A 22684-nucleotide genomic window follows, 5' to 3' on the forward strand; every position below is an offset into this window, starting at 1 on the left:
GGCATGCTGCATAAACATAAAAGATTGAATATGGTTTTACTTGGCGAGTTGGGTTCTTGTGCAAGAGATAGCACTCTACTGAAATGTCTCTTAATTATTGTTTAAAAAAATACTGTGGAAAATAGTAGGATACTTGATAATAGCAAGAAGAAATAACTCTTGTGTTGTTTTAGAAACAAACACAGTTATTGTGTTTAATCGTTGGCTTTAATCGTTCAGATATTTTGGACTCGTGTTGATGTACCAAGTGAGTTGATGTATCATCTCACTTATCTTTCAACTGATTAAAGGCGGATTTTAATGAGAGCTTATGTTATAGTTAACTAATGTCTGATAATATCCTTTTATTGCCTAATGTTTATCTTATGAGTAAGCCTGCAACGCTTTATTCAGAGGTAAATCCTATTTAATTGGATTTAATGCCAAGTAAGGATGACTGATTTAAGGCAACACTTATTTGGAAAGAATTCCAATTATTGAGAATTAGGCTTTTGACTGACAATGTATAGGTTTACAGTGTTCCCTGTTTTGTGCATTTTATAGGAAGGGCTCCTTGCTGACAATACAATTAGAAAGGTTGCTTTTCAGACCAACTTTGTTAACATAATCAACAAAATTAAAATATCATAACTTTTGGCCTATAGGGGCTTCTTAATTATTACTGTAAAATGGCACATTTTTATTCTATTAAACAGAAATTACACCTTTTTCTTTCACATTTCAGTGTATAAATTGACTAGAGATTTTTTTAAAAAACACAATTAATATAGGACTGCTATTTTCTATAAAAAAAACCCAAAAATCTCTGAGAAATATTTGCACGCACGTGATTATGCGTGTTCGTTTGAATCTTTGTACATGCCTGAAACATTACTTTCAAATAAGTAATCCTGATATATAAACTCAAGTATTCTCCTAGAACTAATAGTTTTGTTTTATTCTTATTAACATTTTAGAGCTTTATGAAAATGAGCACGTACGCCTCGGTCAAAAAGGTAAGTTGGATACAGTAATCATTTTTAATATACTGTTTGGTTTTTTTTAAAAAACATAAAATTGCTATTGTTTCTATTTTAAATTATATAAGGAGTTGTAATCACACTGCCCTATAGATAAGCCGGTTATCTGGGTCCTTTGGGAGAAGGGCGGTATAGAAGTGCAATAAATCTAATCTAATCTAATCTAATCTAATCTAATCTAATCTAATCTAATCTAATCTAATCTAATCTAAAGACTTCTAAATAAGCAAGTTTAGGTTTACGCTGCAGTTATACACCAATTGGGAGACGAGAGGTGGGGAGTTCTTTCTCTTAACAACCTTACTAATCTACTAATTTAACAACAGTAGTGATTCACTTAAGAATGGTGGCAAGAAAGGTAATAAAATGGGGCAATTTTTACTTAGTAACTCTTTTGCTTAGCGACAAAAATTTGTGTCTCAATTAAGGTCCAATTACGGTCCTGTAATTGATATTAGCTACCTCTTTTGCATTGGTATCCTTCAGTCTCAAAAAATTATGGTATCGTGCTCTGGAAAGAGGTCTTAAAACAGCATCTAGGGTGACTAAAATGGCCGATTCGAGAGTGGCCATCCCTTCCACACTGAGGACAGATACATTCTGTCCCCTACCCAGCTCCCAGATTTCGCTGGTTCCTGGACTGCCTTTTTGCCTCAGTCTGCTGAACAAGTGTCTCTTCGAATTGGAGAAGGCCATGCTGCGTCTTTAGCCTCCAAGCTGAACGATCGGAGGTCGTTCCTCTTAGGTTCGCTTTAAGCTACCTCTTAGGTTTGCTTTAATACTGTGAAGCTTTAGGTATTTTGCCTAATTATATTTTATATACATTTCTCGTAGTTCTTATGGAGCAGGACAGCGCAGCTGCCCAACAGTACGTGCGACAAGGCTCCCCAAATTCATTAAGAGCAGAGCTGTGGGCACTGATTCTGAATATTTCAACCCAACCAGAGGTAAGCCTGAAAAGTAGATTGGAAAGACAGATGTCTGTTTGCTATTCATATGTCAGCTAAGTGTACGTTTTGGTTCTAGCATTGAGCATTCTAGGAGTCTTCCTTTGCAAGATCCTACGGGGGCATCTACCTTCATTTAACACTTTTGTTCAAACTTCTGACTTTCTAGCAAAGGTGAAATGTAAAATTTGTTACTACCGGTTCTGTGGGCGTGACTTGGTGGGGGGTAATGTGACTGGGTGGGCGTGGCCAACTTTTCCCCCCCCCCTTTTAAAAGCATTTTTTCTACAACCTTAAGAGGTTGCAGAAAAAAGTGCTTTTAGAAGCCTCTGATGATCCCAGCTGAGCCGCACGATCATCAGAGGCTTTTTAAAAAACTTTTAAAAGCATTTTTTTGGCCGAAAAAAATGCTTTTAAAAGTAAAAAAAAAAAGCCTCTGATGATCATGCGGCTCAGCTGGGCATGGGGGGGGGACAGGGATTTTTGCTACCGGTTCTCCAAACTACCTGCCGCCATCGCTACCTGATCGGACAATCCGGTCCGAACCGGGAGCATTTCACCCCTGCTTTCTAGCACAACATTTTTTTTAATCAGTGGGCTCTCCTTTTATCAATAAATTCTGCTGAAGTTGCAGTATATTCCCAATTCTCAGAACTGTCTGATTTTCTTCCTCCCATTGAGTGCTTCTCTTTTTGCGGGAATGCCTAGGAAAACATCACCAACCCTTCTTCCCATTGCAGGATGAACTGAATGGCCTAGAGAAAAGCAAAATATGTATAAAATGTTTTATAGATGGCATTTTGCACTGGCAAGATTGGCAAAAATGTTTAATGACCGATCGGAAAAATCTTGGAAGTGTAATCAAGCATCTGGCACATATTACCCTATGTGGTGGACATGCCCCAAAGCAAGAAAACATTGGACGAAAATACATACATGGCTGGAAAAAAATGATAAAACAACATATAGACCTGAAGCCAGAGATATTTTTGTTGGGCATTCTACCAGAAAAATATGATAAAAAGACTTCATATTTGATCCTGCCTATATTAACTGCAACTAGAATTGTATTTGCGCAACAATGGAAAAGTGATGAGATCCCGTGTGAGGGGATTGTAATTAAAAAAATATTGGATTGTGCAGAAATGGATAGATTAACACTTGCTGTTAGGGATAAAGAAGAAACTGAATATTTTTTGATAAGGGACATATTCTATCAATGGCTAAATAACAGAAACAGATGTTAGAAAGGAGATATAAATGGAGAAAATGATATAGAGGAGAAATTTTAAAGATGAGGATGTTAAATATTAAATATTAAGGTTATTATATTATTATGTTGTTATACTATTAATATGATGGTGATGACCTATCAAAACAAAGATGTATAAATATGATTTAAGCATAATTATACCCAGAATACACACTTTGATGAAAATTTAATGTTATATAAATAAAACAAATAAAACATGGGGGAAAAAAGCATTTTTCTCATAAGTATAGTATGGGTTAAGGTGGCTCCTCCCTTGAAAGGCATCCAGTTTAATCCTGTCAAAAAGAAGAGTTGAATAAGTTTATCAAAAAGTTGTAACCAAAACTTGTTTTTTTACCAGTTGGCTTGGGGCCACGAGGGGGGGGGTTTGAATGCCCACCACTCGGAGGTGGTTAGCGGGAGTAAAAGACCTCATGCGTCTGCCGTTCATCTCTTACTTCTGTTTCTCTTTCTCTAGTTTTAAATTTTTTAATTGCCATCATTGTAATTATCTATTTGTCTTCTTTGTAATCTGTGAGTTGCCTTACAGGGGAGATGGGCAGCATGGCAGTTTAATAACTAAATAAATAATCTCCTTCCCCGCATAATTTCATCTCTTTTGCTAATAATATGCCTTGGTGGGTCCCAATCGATAATTCACAAGCGTATTTTTTTAATGTATCATACACTCTTCGATACAGGTAGTCCTCGATTTACGACCACAATTCAGCCCAAAATTTCCATTGCTAAGCAGGACAGTTGTTCAGTGAGGTTTACCTCATTTGATGACCTTTCTCGCCACAGTTGTTAAGTGAATCACTGCAGCTGTTAAGTTAATAATGCGGGAATCTGGTTTCCCCCTTGACTTTGCTTCTCAGACACTGCAACTGTCATAAATACATGCCAGTTGCCAAGCGTTCAAATTTTGATCATGTGACCCTGGAGATGCGGCAATGGTCATAAATGTGAAAAACTGTCATAAATTACTTTTTTCAGTGCTATTGTGATTTTGAACCGTCACTAAACGAATGATTGAGTGGTGCGATGGCCTAGAGGTGGAGCTCTCGCCTCACAATCAGGAGGGCTGTGAGTTCAATCCTAGGTAGAGCCAGATATTTCTCTCTCTGGGCACAATGAGAATGTATCTGCTGAATAAAACTCCTCATTGGCTTCAGGAAGGGCATCCGGCCAGTAAATCTTCGGCTCCATTCAGTTGCCCAGACTCCACCCTGCTAGGGATTATCGGGTCATTAAAAGAAGATGATGATTTCCCACTGCAAAATGCGAACACCCGCATTATATTGTTATAAAGTCAGGGTGGACATTAGGAAAGCCATAATTCTTCTAGACTCTCTGACTGTCTTGGTAGTGCTAGTCTATTTTTCCTCGTTATTTAATCCTACAGTTATTCTGACACTGCTTGTAAAGTAATGGGAGAACTCAAACAAGCTAATCTACAGATTTATGACTGCAGTGCCTTTACAGCCTATAAATCAGTTGTGCAAACATATCTGTAAATGATATGGATCCACGGAATATTTAATTATAGTACCTGTCCACACGTGCTTAACTCTTATGATTTGCAGTATGCGAAGTCTTAAACATAAAGGGACGGGGTGGCTCAGCGGCGAAGACGCTGAGCTTGTCGATCAGAAGGTAGGCAGTTCAGTGGTTCGAATCCCTAGTCCTTCCTCTTTTTAGAGAGTCCAGTTAATTTCTAATAATCACAATTTACTGAGAGGTACCTGAAAAGAAGAGGGATGCAGTGGCTAAGACACTGAGCTTGTCAATCGAAAGGTCGGCAGTTCAGCGGTTCGAATCCCTAGCGCCGCCTAACGGGGTGAGCTCCCGTTATTTGTCCCAGCTTCTTGCCAACCTAGCAGTTCGAAAGCACGTAAAAAAATGCAAGTAGAAAAATAGGGACCACCTTTGGTGGGAAGGTAACAGCGTTCCGTGCGCCTTTGGCGTTTAGTCATGCTGGCCACATGACCACGGAGACGTCTTCGGACAGCGCTGGTTTTTCGGGTTTGAAACGGAGATGAGCACCGCCCCCTAGAGTCGGGAACGACTAGCACATATGTGCGAGGGGAACCTTTACCTTTACCTTGGAAAGCCTGGTCAATAGGAAAAGCTTAATGCATTGTAAGCCGCCCTGAGTCTCCGGAGAAGGGCGGCATATAAATCAAATTTAAAAAAAAAAGCAATCTGTGTTACGAAATAGGAAACACGCATAGTATTGTTATGAAATAGGAAACATTGGTATTATTCAACTATGTTTGTGTTTATCCACTTCAGCACTGTATTTAGTAGCAGCTTTTAAAAGCTGTAGAATAATTAGGAACATTAATTTCCTGGCAGTCGTTTTACTGTCGTACCATTCTGCTCAAAGGCCTCTAGCATTTCTCTTAATTAAGGAACTAGTTTAAATCAATTTCTGGGAGCGGATAGGATTTATTTTTCAGAAACTTCAAGAAGTCATTGCAACTTGACTTTGAAAATAAAGTGCATAAGTAGCAGAACAGAAGGAGTAATCCGGAAATTGTTTCGCCTTCGCAGATTGATTTTTGATTGTAGTGCAAATTATCAGTTGGATCCCTCGTTACTTTGCCACAAATGGGTGAATTTTATTCTGGGACAGGATGTTGATCCTGCAGCAGAAGAGGACCGTGTTCTAGAAATGGCTACAATCCTTAGAAATCTACTTTAAAGAGTCGGGATTGCCTGGAACAGTGAAAGGTACTACACTAAAGAGATTATATGAGTGTAAATTGAAAGTGTAAATCCAACCTATTGTTAGTCTTAATATACTTTTAAAAAAAGTTTTGAACTTCTTTTATTTGTATTATTGGAATGGAATGGAATGGAATTGAAAGGGAGTAGAGTAGAGTAGAGTTGAGTTGAGTTGAGTTGAGTTGAGTTGAGTAGAATAGAATAGAATTCTTTATTAGCCAAGTGTGTTTGAACACACAAGGAAATTGTCTCTGGCATAAGCTCACAGTGTACATATCAACAGCAAGTAATAGGTCATATGTCATAAATCATAGTTGCAATCATAAATCATATGTTACAAACAACAATTGATAAACCATAAGAAACCAATGTCTATGGAGATTCTCAGTCATCCAGATCATGGTTGTCCTAGAGATGTTTTTTCTTCATCGAGAACTGAAGAAGCAGGTAACACACGTGTGTGTGTGTGTGTGTGTGTGTGTGTGTGTGTGTGTGATCAGAGACAAGGAGATCTGGATACTGTGTCTGGGTGTCTAAGCTTGGCTCCTTAAACCCTGATCAAATCTGGGCCAAAGCAGACAAGCCTGCTTTGTCCCAAGGGTGAATCCGAATGCTCATTCCTGGAAAAAACATCGGAATAAATAGACTATTAATGTAACCATCACAGCTTTCCCTTTTGAATTGAACCCCCAGAGTATTTGATATGCAAATACGGAGAGTAAATACAAACACATTCTAAGTTCCTTTTGGAGATGGTCCCCAGAAAAAGGAGAAAACTTTGGAATTGCCCTAGCCTTCCATTTCTTATTCCTTCTTATGCGGGTTTTCTTTTTAAGCTTCTCAAGTAAAAATGGTCAGCAGGTTAGAGGATTGCTTTTAAGAAGGGAATATATCTCAAGCTCTCTACCCTGACTCTCTAAATTTCAGGGCTACTACTAATGTGGTGGTGTTAGTTGCGAAGTCGTGTCTGATCCATTGCGACCCCCATGGACAACGTTCCTCCAGGCCTTCCTATTCTCTACCATCCCCTGGAGTCCATTTAAGCTTATGCCTACTGCTTCAGTGACTCCATCCAGCCATCTCGTTCTCTGCCGTCCCCTTCTTCTTTTGCCCTCCATCGTTCCCAGCATTAGGCTCTTCTCCAGTGAGTCCTTCCTTCCTTCTCATTAGGTGGCCAAAGTATTTGAGTTTCATCTTCAGGATCTGGCCTCCTAAAGAGCAGTCAGGGTTGATCTCCTCTAGGACTGATCGGTTTGATGGCCTTGCAGTCCAAGGGACTCGCGGGAGTCTTCTCCAGCACCAGAGTTCAAAGGCCTCCATTCTTTGGCGCTCAGCCTTCCTTATAGTCCAACTTTCACAGCCATACATTGCAACTACTGCTACTAATACTCTTCTGCAATTCTCTCCTTCATTAAAAAAGGGAATTAAATTGACCTCGTGGTTCCAGCCAGGGAAAGAATTGCTAACTTTAGAAATAAGATAAGTGGAAGTGTTAATGTAAAGGAGTAAAGTTTAAAGCCTGTTATCATTAGACAATCTTTCCTTCTTCAATTTCTTCAGAATTACTGGGGAAAATGGCTAATTTTTGTAATTGTATCGCTGTTTTCTCTTAAACGATTCCAGAATTTAAAACAATTACAGAATGAATTTAGCTATTACCTTTTAAGAGTTTTTATAGGTTAAGTGGATTTTGACTCCGTCTTTATGAAAAATCACTGCGATTCTTAACGGATTAATATGCATAGTTATTCAGGGGGCATTTTTTTTAAAATAAAGGGCCTGTAATATTTTTTATATAGTTTTTTTTTTTAATTCTCCCAGGCTTGTCTCCCAGGCATAACGGTTTATTTAATGAAAAAAAGTTTTATGTAGTTCATCTTTAGAACACAACTTGGAGCAGTTCACAAGAATAATAAAATTACAAACAATTAAGATAATAAAAACTAAAACCAAGAACTAAAATGGAATAGAATAGAATTCTTTAATGGCCAAGTGTGATTGGACACACAAGGAATTTGTCTTTGGTGCATATGCTCCTCAAAGTCCTCAAGTTCCAACACAATTGAGATGTTAGTGAGAGATCTAATGATTTTGTGTTTAGTTGAGCTTCAACACAGTGTTAGTAGTAATTTTATTTTAATGCGATTGTTGTCTGTTTTTATTTTGTTTCCTGCCAGATTTTCTTAGAGAGATAGACTGAATTGATTTAATACGTAAAATAAACGATGCCACCAATATGTTGGGGAATTACAGGTCAAAATATAATTCAGGCAGAGGAAATACTCATTTTAAAAGATAAGGTATAATTCGATTTCCTGGAATCTTTTAAATGATTGAAAGCCAGCACAGTATAAAAAAATAACTTTGTCATGGCTATCAGTAATTTAAACAATGTTTCTAGAAATCTAATGAGATTTGACTTGTCACTGTGAAATACTTATGTTATTGTTCTATGCAGGTGATCCTTGACATATGGCCACAATTGAGCTCCAAATTTCTCTTGCTAAGGGAGACAGTTGTTAAGTGAGTTTTGCCCCATTTTACGACCTTTCTGGCCACCGTTATTAAGCGAATCACTGCAGTTGTTAAGTTAGTACCATGGCTGTTAAGTGAATCTGCAGTTGTTAAGTTAGTACCACGGCTGTTAAGTGAATCTGGCTCCCCCATTGACTTTGCTTGGGAGAAGGTCACAAAAAGTGACCACATGACCCCCCCCAGGATGTTGCAACAGTCATAAATATGAGTCAAATGGCTGAATTTTGGTCACGTGACCATGGAGAGGCTGCACCGGTCATAAATGTGAAAAACGGTCGTACGTCACTTTTGCCAGGGTCGTAACTTTGAACGGTCAGTAAATGAACCATCGTAAATCAAGGACTACCTGGATTATAATTTACTTACCAACAGGATTTTATTTACATGTTCTGAATACATCTGGTTCATTTTACCTTTATCATAAAAGTAACAATGACTTTATCCTTGCCTAGTTGAATGTACTACATATTCTGCCATCTGATAAATAACATGCATTCCCTAACCGCACAGTTAAAACCTTAAAATAGAGCAAATTGTGTTTATGAGAAAAATCGCAAGGATAATAAACATGATATTAAATGCGTCTGCTATGTAGCTATATATTTTCTTCTGCTGTCTTAAAAGGAGAATTGCACAGCTCTTATCTTTCTTGCTTTCTCTATTTATGCTGAATTCCTGCCATGACCATGTGCAAAAATATGCCAGCTCTCCTGACATTCCAGTGCAGTAGTCCTCAATTTACGACCATAGTTGAGCCCAGAATTTAAGTCGCTAAAATGAGAAATTTGTTCTTTTAGCGATTTAAATTCTGGGCTCAATTGTGGTCGTACGTTGAGGACTACTGTACTGGAATGTCAGGAGAGCCGGCATATGTGTAGTCCTGTACAGGTAATCCTCGACTTATGATGACCATAATTCAGCCCGAATTTTCTGTTGCTAAGTGCAAGAGTGATGAAGTGAGTTTCGTCCCCATTTTATGACCTTTCTTGCCACTGGTTGTTAAGTGAACCACTGCAGTTGTTAAGTTAGCAACATGGTTGTTAAGTGAATCCGGTTTCCCCATTGACTTTGCTTGTCAAGCAGTTGTAAAAGGGGATCACATGACCCCAGGGCACTGCAACCGTCATAAATAGGAATCAGTTGCCAAGCGGCCGAGTTTTGGTCACATGACCATGGGGAGGCTGCAACGGTCATAAGTGTGAAAAGTGGTCGTAAATCACTTTTTTCAGAGCCACTGTAACTTTAAACGGTCGCTAAACAAACTGTTATAAGTCAAAGACTCTCCCCAGGCTGGAGCCTGGGGAGAGTGAAAAACGGACCTTCTGGTCCCAACGGAAGTTGGGAAACGGGTTGTTTCCGGCCTCCAGAGAGCCTCTGGGGAGGTGGGGAAGGCCATTTTCGCCTTCTCCAGGCTCCAAGAAAGCCTCTGGAGCCTGGGGAGGGCGAAAAACGGGCCTATTGGGCCCGCCGTGCCATCGTGTGCCAAAAGCGGGGGTCGCGCGGGGGGGTTGCATGCACATGCGTGAGGCGCATTGAATTATGGGGGTGGGCGCAAGCGAGCGTGACCCACCACCCCGCTCCCCCCGCTTTTGGCATGCGACGGCAAAAAGGTTACCTATCGTTGGTATAGGGTTTTCTGCCTGAGCAGGGGGTTGGACTAGAAGACCTCCAGGGTCCCTTCCAAATCTGTTATTGTATTCTATTCTAAACTGTCAATTGGTCCAGATGGGCTAGTGGAATTGCTTTCTTTCTACCTATTCTCTGATGTTAAGTCAGCCACCTGTTTTCTATCCTCAATGAGCCAGACGCCACAAGGAAACTGTCCTCAATATCATGTCTAACCTAAGAATGTCTGGGATGTAACACAGCCAAGCAAATAATTAACTTATCTTCTGAAATTGTTGAATCCTGATGCAGTATTTTCAGAAGGCAAAGAAATTCAATTTGTAAACCTAGGAAGAATTTCATTATTCATTATTTTCCTGATACGAAGAAATGGATTTGGTCTATTCTGCCTAAGGGCTGTGAACATGAGCTGAAGTAATATGTGTTACATGTTCGAGACAAAAATTTGAATTAATTAATGCCCATGGATTTTTTTAAAAAGTTCTTTCCCACCCCTCTTCTGTTGCATTTAATCACTATAATCACTATAATATATATAATTTTTAAAACATTTATAACTTCTACTATATTTTTTTCTCCTTGTTTGTATTTGGTTTTTTTAAAATGAAATTATACCTTATAAATGTCCCTTAATTATTTTTCAAGTCCACTTTTGATAAAAGTTTCTGTTTGAATAATAGAACATAAATACCTATGGAAATGAATCTTATATTTCCTTGTCTTAAAATATTTATTATTCCTTGTTTGGATATAAAATATGTTTCATTTGTTTTGATGATGAATATCTAACAAAGTTTCTGAGATTATATTCGGATATCCTGAATGAATTTTTTCCTAGTTCCATTTTTTATTTTTGGAACTCATTTATTTACGTAAGAAATTCAGTTCTGCCTTTCCACTATAATCAGAGCTGGTTATATAAGAACTTTAGAACAATAATATTTAAAAACAGAGACCATTATTATAGCCGAAAACCCTAATATATACCATATCAAACAGGCACTCAATTAAATTCATTCACAGCAAAGGTAAATATAAACCCTTTTTATTCAGGCAGTTTCACAACGAAGTAAAACTAGCAGATTTTTAAACTGTGGTTTCCAGTCACATTTGTTGATTTTAGTATTATCTATTCACAGTTGTTTAAAATCAGAGGTGGCAGTTCTTTAGCTGGTACAGGTCTTCATACGCATCAAATTCTTGATGTTGTGATGTATAAGCGTAGTATATGCATGGATCCAAATAGTGTAGTGCTGTGATGGTGAACCTATGGCACATGTGCCACAGGTGGCACACATAGCCATTATCAGTGGGCATGTCAGCTCAGCTCCAGCACGCATGCGCGCGCCGGCCAGCTGATTTTCGGGCCTTCTGGGCCCACCAGAATTAGAGAAACAGGCTGTTTCCTGCCTCCGGAGGGCCGGGAGGGGGGGGAGGCCCATTTTTCTTTCTCATCTGGCTTCAGATCCCCTCTGCATTTGGGGAGGGCGAAAATGTTTTTTGCTGTCCCTCCTAGACAGGCTCTGGAGGCTGGGGACAGCAAAAAAGTCACTTCCTGTCAAACCGGAAGTTGGGAAACAGGCCGTTTCAGGCCTCCGGAGGGGCTCTGAGGCAGTGGGGAAGGCTGTTTTCGCCCTCCCCAAATGCATAGAGGGGATCTGGAGCCAGGTGAGAAAGAAAAACGGGCCTACCGGGCCATCACGTGCCAGGAGGGGGAGGGGGAGGGGGAGGTCGCACGCCCATGCACAGGGCGGGTCACATAGAATTATGGGTGTGGGCATGTGCACGCGCAAACCTCCCCCACCCCCCCTCCTGGCACGCGATGGCAAAAAGGTTAGCCATCACTGGTGTAGTGTTTTGTAATTAACAGGTAGAAATTTTGTCCATGCGCAGATTTTTCTAAATGCCATCCAAGATTTTTTGGTATGGCACTACTATGGCTGCTTTATACCATCATCCTTCTATTTCAGTTTTCAGATCTTGATAGTTTCTCATCTTTGTCAATTTTTTTTTGTCCTGTACTACCTCTGGTATTGCAGCATCAATTATCCATACTTTTTGCCCCCTTTTCAACCATAGTTAAATCTTATTTATTGTGAACCAAGACTTTACCAATCTATGCTCGGATAACCCGCAATACTTTAAGCTGCTTGTTTTCAATTACTTTTTCGATTCTGTGTTTCCACCAGTTTTTCATTCCCAGCACATGCTAAGTTTTACAGATGCTCCAATGAAACTTTTTCGCAACTGCGTTATTGTGTGTACTCAGTTTGTGCAGGTTTTTTTTTTTTTTTGCTTGAGTGGAGTATATAATTTACTGTTTCTTCTGCCACTTTGCACAATCTACACTTAAAAACATTTGATGTCCCCCCCCCGAAATTCTGGCCTTGATTGCATTAATTCAAATGTAATTACAATTATATATTACTATTATCTTTTATTCATTAAATATGAAACTCAGTCAACTGAACATTCAAAAATGCATCACAAATACCATTGACTGGTGCAAATGGTTGATATGGGTTGCTGCCAGCATCCTAGGTATCAACCAAGTACCTTCTTAAGATATACAATGTTCCGAGTAGCGCAGTTTTTTGCAGTTCCTCTGGTGTTATTGCAGGAAGCTGCAATTTGTTGATGTATCTTATAAAATTCTTGGACATGGTACCAAGTGCCCTGATGACAATGAGTATCACTGTTACATGTTTCATCCATAATTGTGTAGTTTCGATGGCCAGGTCGCGATATTTCATGATTTTTTTCCAGTTCTTTTTCTTCGACTCTGGCATTTCCTGGTACCGCGATGTCAATAAATTGTACGTTTTGGTTTTCGACAACTGTGATATCTGGCGTGTTGTGTTCCAAATGACGATCAGTCTGTATTCGAAAGTCCCACAATATCTTCACTGTCTCATTTTCGACAACTTTTTCCACTTTGTGCTCCCATGACTTTTTGGATATTTTTTACATAATGACCAGTGGACTAATTTAGCAACTTGGTCGTGTCTAGCTTTGTAATCAGTTTGTGCGATTTTGCTGCACTCGCATATTAAGTGTGAAACAGTTTCGACTTTGTCGTTGCAAAGTCGCCAGTTTGGATTGTCAGTGAATTTTTGTATCTTCGCTTTCATGATAGCATTATTATTATTATTATTATTATTATTATTATTATTATTATTGGTTAATCTTTAGTGAGATTCACAGCCTTTGAGGCTGGTTAATAGCTCAGCAGCTCGAGTCCTAACCAAGGACCTAGGAACTGTTGTTGTTGTTGTTGTTGTTGTTGTTGTTGTTGTTGTTATTATTATTATTATTATTTCATTTTAGGATATCTTGTACTATGAACAACTGAAGTCTAACGTGATCCAGTACAATCTTTTGGTGGACAGTCTGATTTATAAAGTGAGTAATTTTTGAATTGCACATTTCTGTGGTCAGTAATTAATGCGTTACTCAGCCTCTAGGCTTTATGTAGTGAAAAGGAATGTTTGTTTTGACTGTGCTTAATGTCTTTTATAATGGCTAACCTTATTAATTGTGTTCTGCTTGCAAGATAGCAGATAGCAAACAAATCCAAGGGCCTTGAATTTCTGGCTAGTAAGGAGCGAAAATCTCTATGGTTCTGCTATGATCGCCATAATATATCTTTTGAATGTGGTGTTTATGTAGAAGTACTAACAGGAATCAAAATCAGCGTGACTCTTGCTATCGGAATTCCCATTTTTGCAGTTAGAATCCTTTGGAATGTGGCATATCTCAGTCTGGCCAAACACAATCGCGGGGATTCAAAAACGTGATCGGAAGCCATTTCATTTCTTGAATAAATGGGGGGAAAAACCCTCTTAGTTTGGACTGCTAACTAGTTTATTTATTTATTTATTTATTATTCGAATTTCTATACCGCCCTTCTCCTTTCGGACTCAGGGCGGTGGACAGCCAAAATAAAAACATTTATACATAAAGTACGATTAAAAATAGATTTAAAATAATTAAATTTGGCCCATAGTTTAAAATTTATCAATTTAAAATCCATATCAAAATTTAAAACCAACCATAAAATCATAAAATCAAGAGAGACCGGCTAACTGAAAGAGATGAGTTTTTAGGGCCCGACGAAAAGTCCGGAGGTCGGAGATCACTCGTATCTTGGGGTAGATTGTTCCAAAGGGTAGGTGCCACCACAGAGAAGGCTCTCCTCCTGGGGGTCGCCAGCCGGCATTGTCTAGCCGACGGCACCCTGAGGAGGCCCTCTCTGTGGGAGCAAACTGGCCGGTGGTAGGCTATTGGTGGCAGAAGGCGGTCCCGTAAGTACCCTGGCCCTAAGCCATGGAGCGCTTTAAAGGTGATCACCAACACCTTGAAGCACACCCGGAAGTCCACCAGAAGCCAATGCAGCTCGCGCAGGAGAGGAGTCACATGGGAGTTAAATAATAAACCGCCGGAATAAATGGAGATTTGAGAAATGCCCATTTTTGGATCTCACAGTGTTTTGCTAGTAGTGTTCCAATATCTCAGGGGCTGCCACAAAGAAGAGGGGATCAAGCTATTTTCCAAAGCACCTAAAGGCAAGATAAGAAGCCAAGGGTGGAAAATAATCAAAGAGAGAACCAAGCTAGAAATAAGGAGAAAATTCTGACAGCGAAAACAACTAATCAGTGGAACCGCTTTTGCCTTCAGAAGTTGTGGGTGCTCCATTACTGGAGGTATTTAAGACGAGATTGGACAACCGTTTGTCTGAAATGATGTAGGGCTTCCTGTTTGAGCAGGGGGTTGGACTAAAAGACCTCCAAGGTCCTTTCCAACTCTGTCATTCTGTTTCTTTCATTATAGATCAACGATTCTAAGGGAACTTTTCATTGCATTTGAAAATTAGAAGTTGACGAAAGACTGAGCTTGATATAGGAGTAGCGCCAGAACTGTTGTTAACGCCATTAGATGACGATAGTGCTGCGTCTTGTTATATCGTGTACGGTGTGAGAGGTGCCCACGTGGAAAAGATGTGGCTCAGCTTCAGAAAGTTGTCTGTTACTGATTTATTTATTTATTTATTTCAGGATGTGAAATTGACAGCCAGCAATGATGACTACTACTTTGTGTTTGAGGATTATTTATATCAGGTAAGTATTTACGTGGAGCAAATGGCAAATCATTCGTCATTGGAAGAAGGACATTTGGGCCAGGGTAGAGTTTATTCTGTTTACTTTGTAGATCAAATAAAACTTGTAATGCAACAGCTGCTCTTAAGTAGAGCTACAGTGCGTTGCTGTGTGTATCTACACAAGAGTAAATTCCATTTATATTTTGTGGGGCGCACACATTCACATACCACTTCCAACAGCCCTGTTCCGAACGGGCCAAGGCCCAGTAGTGGGACGGGGGTTGGGGACCTTTGCTGTAGATCATCATCACTGCAGACATAAGATTGGCCCCTACTTGCTCCCTGAAGACCTGGTTTGCCAAGGGGCCTGGGGACCCCACAGTGGGATGGTGCCCATCAAATGGCTCGCTTGATTATTGTCGCCAAAGAGGACAATAACAGGGGGTTACCCTGTTTCCCCTAAAATAAGACCTCCCAGATAATAAGCCCAATTGGGCTTTTGAGTGCTAAAATAAGCCCTCCCTGAAAATAAGCCCTCCCCAAAAATATTAAACCACATGCACAACCGGTCCCCACCATTTCCTCTGGTTAGGGTTAGGGAAACAGAGCTGGAAATCAGACAGCAAGAGGATCCCCGTTTTGCTCCACACGCTCCAAAATAATAAGACCTCCCCGAAAATAAGGGCAAGTGCTTATTTCGGGGTTCAAAAAAATATAAGACGGGTCTTATTTTCGGGGAAACACAGTATCTATCTATCTATCTATCTATCTATCTATCTATCTATCTATCTATCTATCTATCTATCTATCTCTATATATTTTTATCTATTGGTATATATTTTCAAATTGTTTTTATATTGGGTTCTCCCCCCCCCCCCTTATAAGCTGCCCTGAGTCACTGAGAGTGAGCTGGCGCACCCTACAAATTTTCTTAAATTAAATAAATGTGAAGCATTATAGCTACAGTTGTTCTAAGCATTGCTTTTGTTTGCAATGGAGATTAATGGGCAGTGGCCATGGGCAGGGGTGGGCTTCAAAAATTTTAGCAAGGGGTTTTCTGCCCTGTTGCTGAGTGGGCATGACCATGGTGGGCGTGGTCTAGTCGGCCCCCTGCACCACGGCTGGGGGGGGGGAGTTTTTGCCCTCCCCTGGCTCCTGAGGCTTTTGTCGAGCCTCTGGGAGGGTGAAAATGGCCTCCCCAGGCTCTGGAGGCCAGAAACGGGCCCATTTCTGGCCTTCCAGGACTTCCGGTAAGCCCATTTTTCACCCTCCCCAAGCCTCTGCACGCGCCCTGCATTTACCTGTATCCAAAACGGGCCGCATGGGGACTCCTGGGAGGGGTGGGGCGGGGCCAACCAGGAGTGGGATTTGGAGGTTCTCCGAACTGCACAGAATCTTAGCTAGAGGTTCTCCCGAACCTCTGCAAACCCCCAGCAGCCCACCACTGGCCAGAGGTTTTGGAGAAAATGTGGCATTCATGAGAAATTTGGATCCTTTTAGGAGTTCTTCTGGAAAGGGCATCAAGAATACAAGTTTTAAACATTCAAAGATGATTTAAAGATAAAAGGAACCAACGATATTTGTTGTGCCCGGTCTTTGGCATATATAAAAGAAGTAAGCTATAGTATATATATATATAATAGAATTTACTATGACCCTTGGAAAGGCACCCATAATTTATGCATCCACAATATATGACCTTTGTTTCTATTAAAAATGAAGCTGTGTCTGTGTTTGTAATTGTCTGTGTCGCTTCTTTTAAATCTCTCTTAATGAAGGTTTATTACATTTGCAAATTTGCTAACATACATTTGATTATAATGTCAGTATAAATGTCATGGGGTTAGAACCTCATTTTCACGATAAGTTCAACTCAATTAGTCAAAGCTGTTGGAAGTGTCCTTTTTTTCCCTTCGTAGTTGCATCAAACAAGCACTCCTTAGCTTAGAATTCTGTATATTCTGAGAATAAAGTACAGGCAAAAAACTAATGCTCTCTAAATCATCATTAAGATATTTGTCCGATTGCCTTGCGATGAAGAAAGCTTGCAAAATAAAAGCTTGTGATATTGAAGATGCCATCTAACTACCCTGTTTTTCCCGAAAATAAGACCCAACCGGAAAATAAGTCCTAGCATGATTTTTCAGGATGCTCGTAATTTTATTTATTTATTTATTATTATATTTCTATACCGCCTTTCTCCCGTAGGACTCAAGGCAGTGTACAGTCAAGAAAAATATAGATACACAAATATCATAAAATTGCTAATTAAAATTATTATTATAACATAGTTTGGCCCAATTAAATAGAACCTAAAATTAGATAATATAAGCCCTACCCCCCAAAATAAGCCCCAGTTAAGATTGTCAGCCAGATTGGTGCAGTTAGTACCGTATTTCCCCCAAAATAAGACATAACCAGAAAATAAGCCCTAGCATGATTTTTCAGGATGCTCGTAATATAAGCCCTACCCCCAAAATAAACCCAAATTAAGATTGTCAGCCAGATGGATGCATTTAGTACCGTATTTCTCCCAAAATAAGTCCTAACCAGAAAATAAGCCCTAATGCGTCTTTTAGAACAAAAATTAATATAAGACCCGGTCTTATTTTTGGGGAAGCACGGTAAAACTACAGCCTTAAGAGCAATAAACTAAAACATCTATTTATTGAAATAGAAGAAAGCTGCATTACCCAAGCTGTAAAACACCAGGATCGCATACTGTACATATGCCAAGCTAGGCATGCTACAGAGTTGAAGTCAGTGTTCTCTTCTGCATCGTTTCTAGCCAGCATTTTATGTTTGTAGGTGGCCTTTCAGGTGAAACAGACCTTGATGTTCATAGCTAGACAGCTGGGTAATCTTTGCAAGGGAACGGATAGTTGAAATTGACACCAAATGCACCTTTCAAATCATCTTAAGAGAACCAGCGGATAGGAAACCCAATGGAAAAAAAGACGTTGGGACTCTAGAAAGAGTGCAGAGGAGAGCAACAAAGATGATTAGGGGACCAGAGGCTAAAACATATAAAGAACGGTTGCAGGAACTAATGAAAAGGAGGACTAGGGGTCTTCCAATATCTCAGAGGCTGCCACAAAGAAGAGGGAGTCAAGCTATTCTCCAAAGCACCTGAAGGCAGGACAAGAAGCAATAGGTGGAAACTCATCAAGGAGAGAAGCAACCTAGAACTAAGGAGAAATTTCCTGACAGTTGGAACAATTAATCAATGGAACAACTTGCCTGCAGAAGTTGTGAATGCTCCAACACTGGAAGTTTTTAAGAAGCTGTTGGATAACCATTTGTCTGAAGTGGTGTAGGGTTTCCTGCCTAAGCAGGGGGTTGGACTAGAAGACCTCCAAGGTCCCTTCCAACTCTGTTATTCTATTCTATTCTATTCTATTCTATTCTATTCTATTCTATTCTATTCTATTCTATTCTACTCTACTCTACTCTACTCTACTCTATTCTATTCTTTCCAATACTCTACTCTACTCTACTCTACTCTACTCTACTCTACTCTACTCTACTCTACTCTACTCTACTCTACTCTATTCTATTCTATTCTATTCTATTCTATTCTATTCTTTCCAATACTCTACTCTACTCTACTCTACTCTACTCTACTCTACTCTACTCTACTCTACTCTATTCTATTCTATTCTACTCTACTCTACTCTACTCTACTCTACTCTACTCTACTCTATTCTATTCTATTCTATTCTATTCTATTCTTTCCAATACTCTACTCTACTCTACTCTACTCTACTCTACTCTACTCTACTCTACTCTACTCTACTCTATTCTATTCTATTCTATTCTATTCTATTCTATTCTATTCTATTCTATTCTATTCTTTCCAATACTCTACTCTACTCTACTCTACTCTACTCTACTCTACTCTACTCTACTCTACTCTACTCTACTCTACTCTATTCTATTCTATTCTTTCCAATACTCTACTCTACTCTACTCTACTCTACTCTACTCTACTCTACTCTACTCTACTCTACTCTATTCTATTCTATTCTATTCTATTCTATTCTATTCTTTCCAATACTCTACTCTACTCTACTCTACTCTATTTTGTTCTATTCTCAATTTTAAAAAAATGACTAGGGGTGAGAGGATAGCAGCGGTCCAATATCTGAGGGGCTGCCTCAGATATTGGTATAGATGATTATTTTCCAAAGCACCTGAAGGCAGAACAAGAAGCAATGGATGGAAACCAGTCAAGGAGAGAAGCAACCTAGGAGAAATTTCCTGACACAGAGAGCAATGGTGTAAAACAGTGGACCGGTTTGCCTCCAGAAATTATGGTTGCCCCATCACTGGTAGTTTTTAAGAAGAGATCGGACAGTCAACTTGAATGGTACAGGATCTCCGACCCGAGCAAGGGTGCTGGACTAGAAATCATCCAGGCTCCCTTTGTGTGAATTCGCTTTAATTTTCTACCATCGGGAGTCTTGGAGGTTGGATTTAATACAGTTCTCATTATCACAGAGTTAATAACCGTGCAGTTCAGGCAGATTTGAAGGCGGAACATTGTTTCCTGTGTTCTGGTTTTTTTTGTTTTCAAATCTCCGACAAAAGCTATTTCAACCATTTCTGAAAAGAATTTGTCTGGTCGAACAGAGTCACTTAGAGCAGACGCAAATCCTCAGGTTGCCTACTTAATTGCCAAATTCTGCTTCCGAGTGATAAGGATATCCCGTCAGATGTTCATTTCTTTGGGACTCTTTATAATGACTAATTTGGATATATCAATAACTGTTGGATAAGCACGAAGAGGACAGAACGTTTCCATTTGCGTATAATTTCATGGAGTCTGCTCCGTGTCTGCATATGTCAGGCTCAAGGCCAAAGACACACTGAAAGGCAGTGGACTCCAGTCTTTTATTTGCTTACACTTAGTGGATAGAATCTCTGCCAAACTAAGGCTAATCCAGGCAGTCCTCGACTTACAACCAAAATTGAGCCCAGAATTTGTGTTGCTGAGTGAGAAATTTGTTAAGTGAGTTTTGTCCCGTTTTACGACTTTTCTTGCCACGTTTGTTAAGTGAATCACTGCAGTTGTTAAATTGCACTTGACACGGGAAGGAAGGAAGGAAGGAAGGAAGGAAGGAAGGAAGGAAGGAAAGGAAAAAAGGGAGGAAGAGGGGAAGGAAGCAAGAAGGGGAAGAAAAGAAGGAAGGATAAGAAAGGAAGATAGGGAAGGAGAAAAGGAAGGAAGAGGGAGGGAGGAAAGAAGAAAGGAAGATAGGGAGGAAAGGAAGGAAGAGGGGGAAGGAAGGAAGGAAAAGTAGGGAAGGAGAAAAGGGAGGAAGAGGGTGGAAGGAAGGAAGATAGGAAAGGAAGCAAGAAGGGGAAGGAAGGAAAAGAAAGGAAGATAGGGAAGGAGAAAAGGAAGGACGAGGGAGGGAGGAAGGAAGATAGGGAGTAAAGGAAGCAAGAGGGGGAAGGAAGGAAGGAAAAGTAGGGAAGGAGAAAAGGGAGGAAGAGGGTGGAAGGAAGGAAGATAGGAAAGGAAGCAAGAAGGAGAAGGAAAGGAAAGAAGAAAGGAAAAGAAAGGAAGAGGGAAGGAAAAAAGGAAGGAAGAGGGAGGGACGAAAGAAGGAAGGAAGATAGGAAAAGAAGGAAGAGGGAAGGAAGGAAGGAAAAGTAGGGAAGGAGAAAAGGGAGGAAGATAGGAAAGGAAGCAAGAAGGGGAAGGAAGGAAAAGAAGATAGGGAAGGAGAAAAGGAAGGACGAGGGAGGGAGGGAGGGAGGAAGATAGGGAGGAAAGGAAGCAAGAGGGGGAAGCAAGGATGGAAAAATAGGGAAGGAGAAAAGGGAAGAAGAGGGTGGAAGGAAGGAAGATAAGAAAGGAAGCAAGAAGGGGAAGAAAGGAAGGAAAAGAAAGGAAGATAGGGAAGGAGAAAAGGAAAGAAGAGGGAGGGAGGAGGGAAGGAAGGAAGATAGGGAAGAATCTGTATGGCTGAACACTTGTCTGAATCCATAATTTTCTCTCCTCTTTCTACTGACGTGGGTCCTTATAAACTAGCTTTTAATTTTTCCTGTTTATTACTACTTTGCTGGCTGTGGTATATTTTAAGAGTTTGGATAGGAGCACGGGGTCTGATAAGTAGTGCTGAAAGTGTGTATTTAAGATAAAGGGACTTTGCCCTCTGAAAAAATGTTAACCAGCGAAGTAGTAAGTTATTCAAGAAGGTGAGTCCATATCTCGGGCAGAAAATTATTCTGTCTTCTATCAGAAGCCCAGACCGGATTTTCAAGACCTTTCTGCTTTTCTTTGACAAATACAATTTTCAGAGGATTTTGTTTATATTAAATATTAAACGGAAAGGTTCTCTCCGCACAGGCCCTACACTGGGAAACATTGTCATGGCGTTGGAAAAATTCTATTTAAAATAAAAAGATAAGCTGCAGCATGTCCCACATTAGAGTTATCACTCGTGGAAATGAATTTGCTATAGACTTGTATGGTTTTTTTTTTTATCCTGTGGCAGAATAAAAGGAGCAGTCGTGTGTGTATAGGGTTCTGAGTTTATACGTAGAAAAATTGGGAGATAACTCTTTGTTGGTGATCCAGTTTTCTCTACCACTGCCTTAAAAAAACTAGAAAACGAGGTTATTTTTACAATACTCCTTAAAAGGTCCAAATAGGAAGAATTACTGGACAAAAATGGTCGGAACATGGTTGGAAAAAATGTTGAAGCAGCATATAGATTATAAACCAGAAATATTTTTGTTAGGCGTAGTACCAGAGAAGTACAATAAAGGGAACATATATTTTTTTCCAAGTTTTTTATTTTATTTTATATATATATGTATCAATGAGTGAACAGTGTGACATCTGGGTGTCATACATTCTAATACAAATAAAACTGGTAAAATTAATCATAGTTATTACATCTAACCAACTTATATATTTCTAATAATAATACACATTTATATTAAGTTGCAAGTCTGTCATTATTCAATTATTCCATGTTTTCTCTTGTTATTGCTTTTATTTTATTATATAAAAGTGTATACACTAATATTCCCCCTTTCTCTTATTTCTATTTCATATTCTCGCTTTTAATCATGTCACCCTTTATTAAGAGACGTTTTCTTTCTATCCTACCTAACTTCTAGTCATGTCACCTACCTAAAAGAGAAGAGAAAAAGAAAAGCAAAATCAGAACAACAACAAAAAAAAGAGATCATCTATCCATCATCTCTTGCCCGCTTCAATACTTTAGTTGCTATGCTTTTTTTTGACTTGCCTCCCATATTCCTCTCTTGGATCTTTATCTCTGTCTGTATCTACTTCTTGGCTATTCAATCTAGGTATTTCTCCCACCTCTACCCTTTTCCACTGCCTAATTTCCACACTTTCTACCCAGGTCCCTATCTCCCTTTCAAGAGCATCTTCCTGTATCTCTAATTCTCTTTTCAACTCTCTTAATATATTTTCCCCCTGATTTAATTTATC

General features: G+C 39.5%; 1 protein-coding gene across 5 annotated transcripts in view; it reads left to right on the plus strand.

Annotated features, from left to right (window-relative positions):
• The window catches only part of TBC1D19 (TBC1 domain family member 19), a 73605-nt gene that overhangs the window by 23862 nt on the left and 27059 nt on the right, over positions 1–22684 (plus strand). For all 5 annotated transcript variants that reach the window (XM_034411305.2, XM_087875340.1, XM_087875339.1 and 2 more), the window contains exons 10-13: positions 957–995; positions 1854–1966; positions 13437–13511; positions 15164–15226. In XM_034411305.2, the coding sequence (XP_034267196.2) occupies positions 957–995; positions 1854–1966; positions 13437–13511; positions 15164–15226 (290 nt within the window). The remainder of the gene's footprint in view (positions 1–956; positions 996–1853; positions 1967–13436; positions 13512–15163; positions 15227–22684) is intronic.

The sequence above is a fragment of the Pantherophis guttatus genome, chromosome 8, assembly GCF_059756535.1.
Source record: "Pantherophis guttatus breed Tessera chromosome 8, ASM5975653v1, whole genome shotgun sequence".
In the NCBI taxonomy this organism is placed as follows: Eukaryota; Metazoa; Chordata; class Lepidosauria; order Squamata; family Colubridae; genus Pantherophis; species Pantherophis guttatus.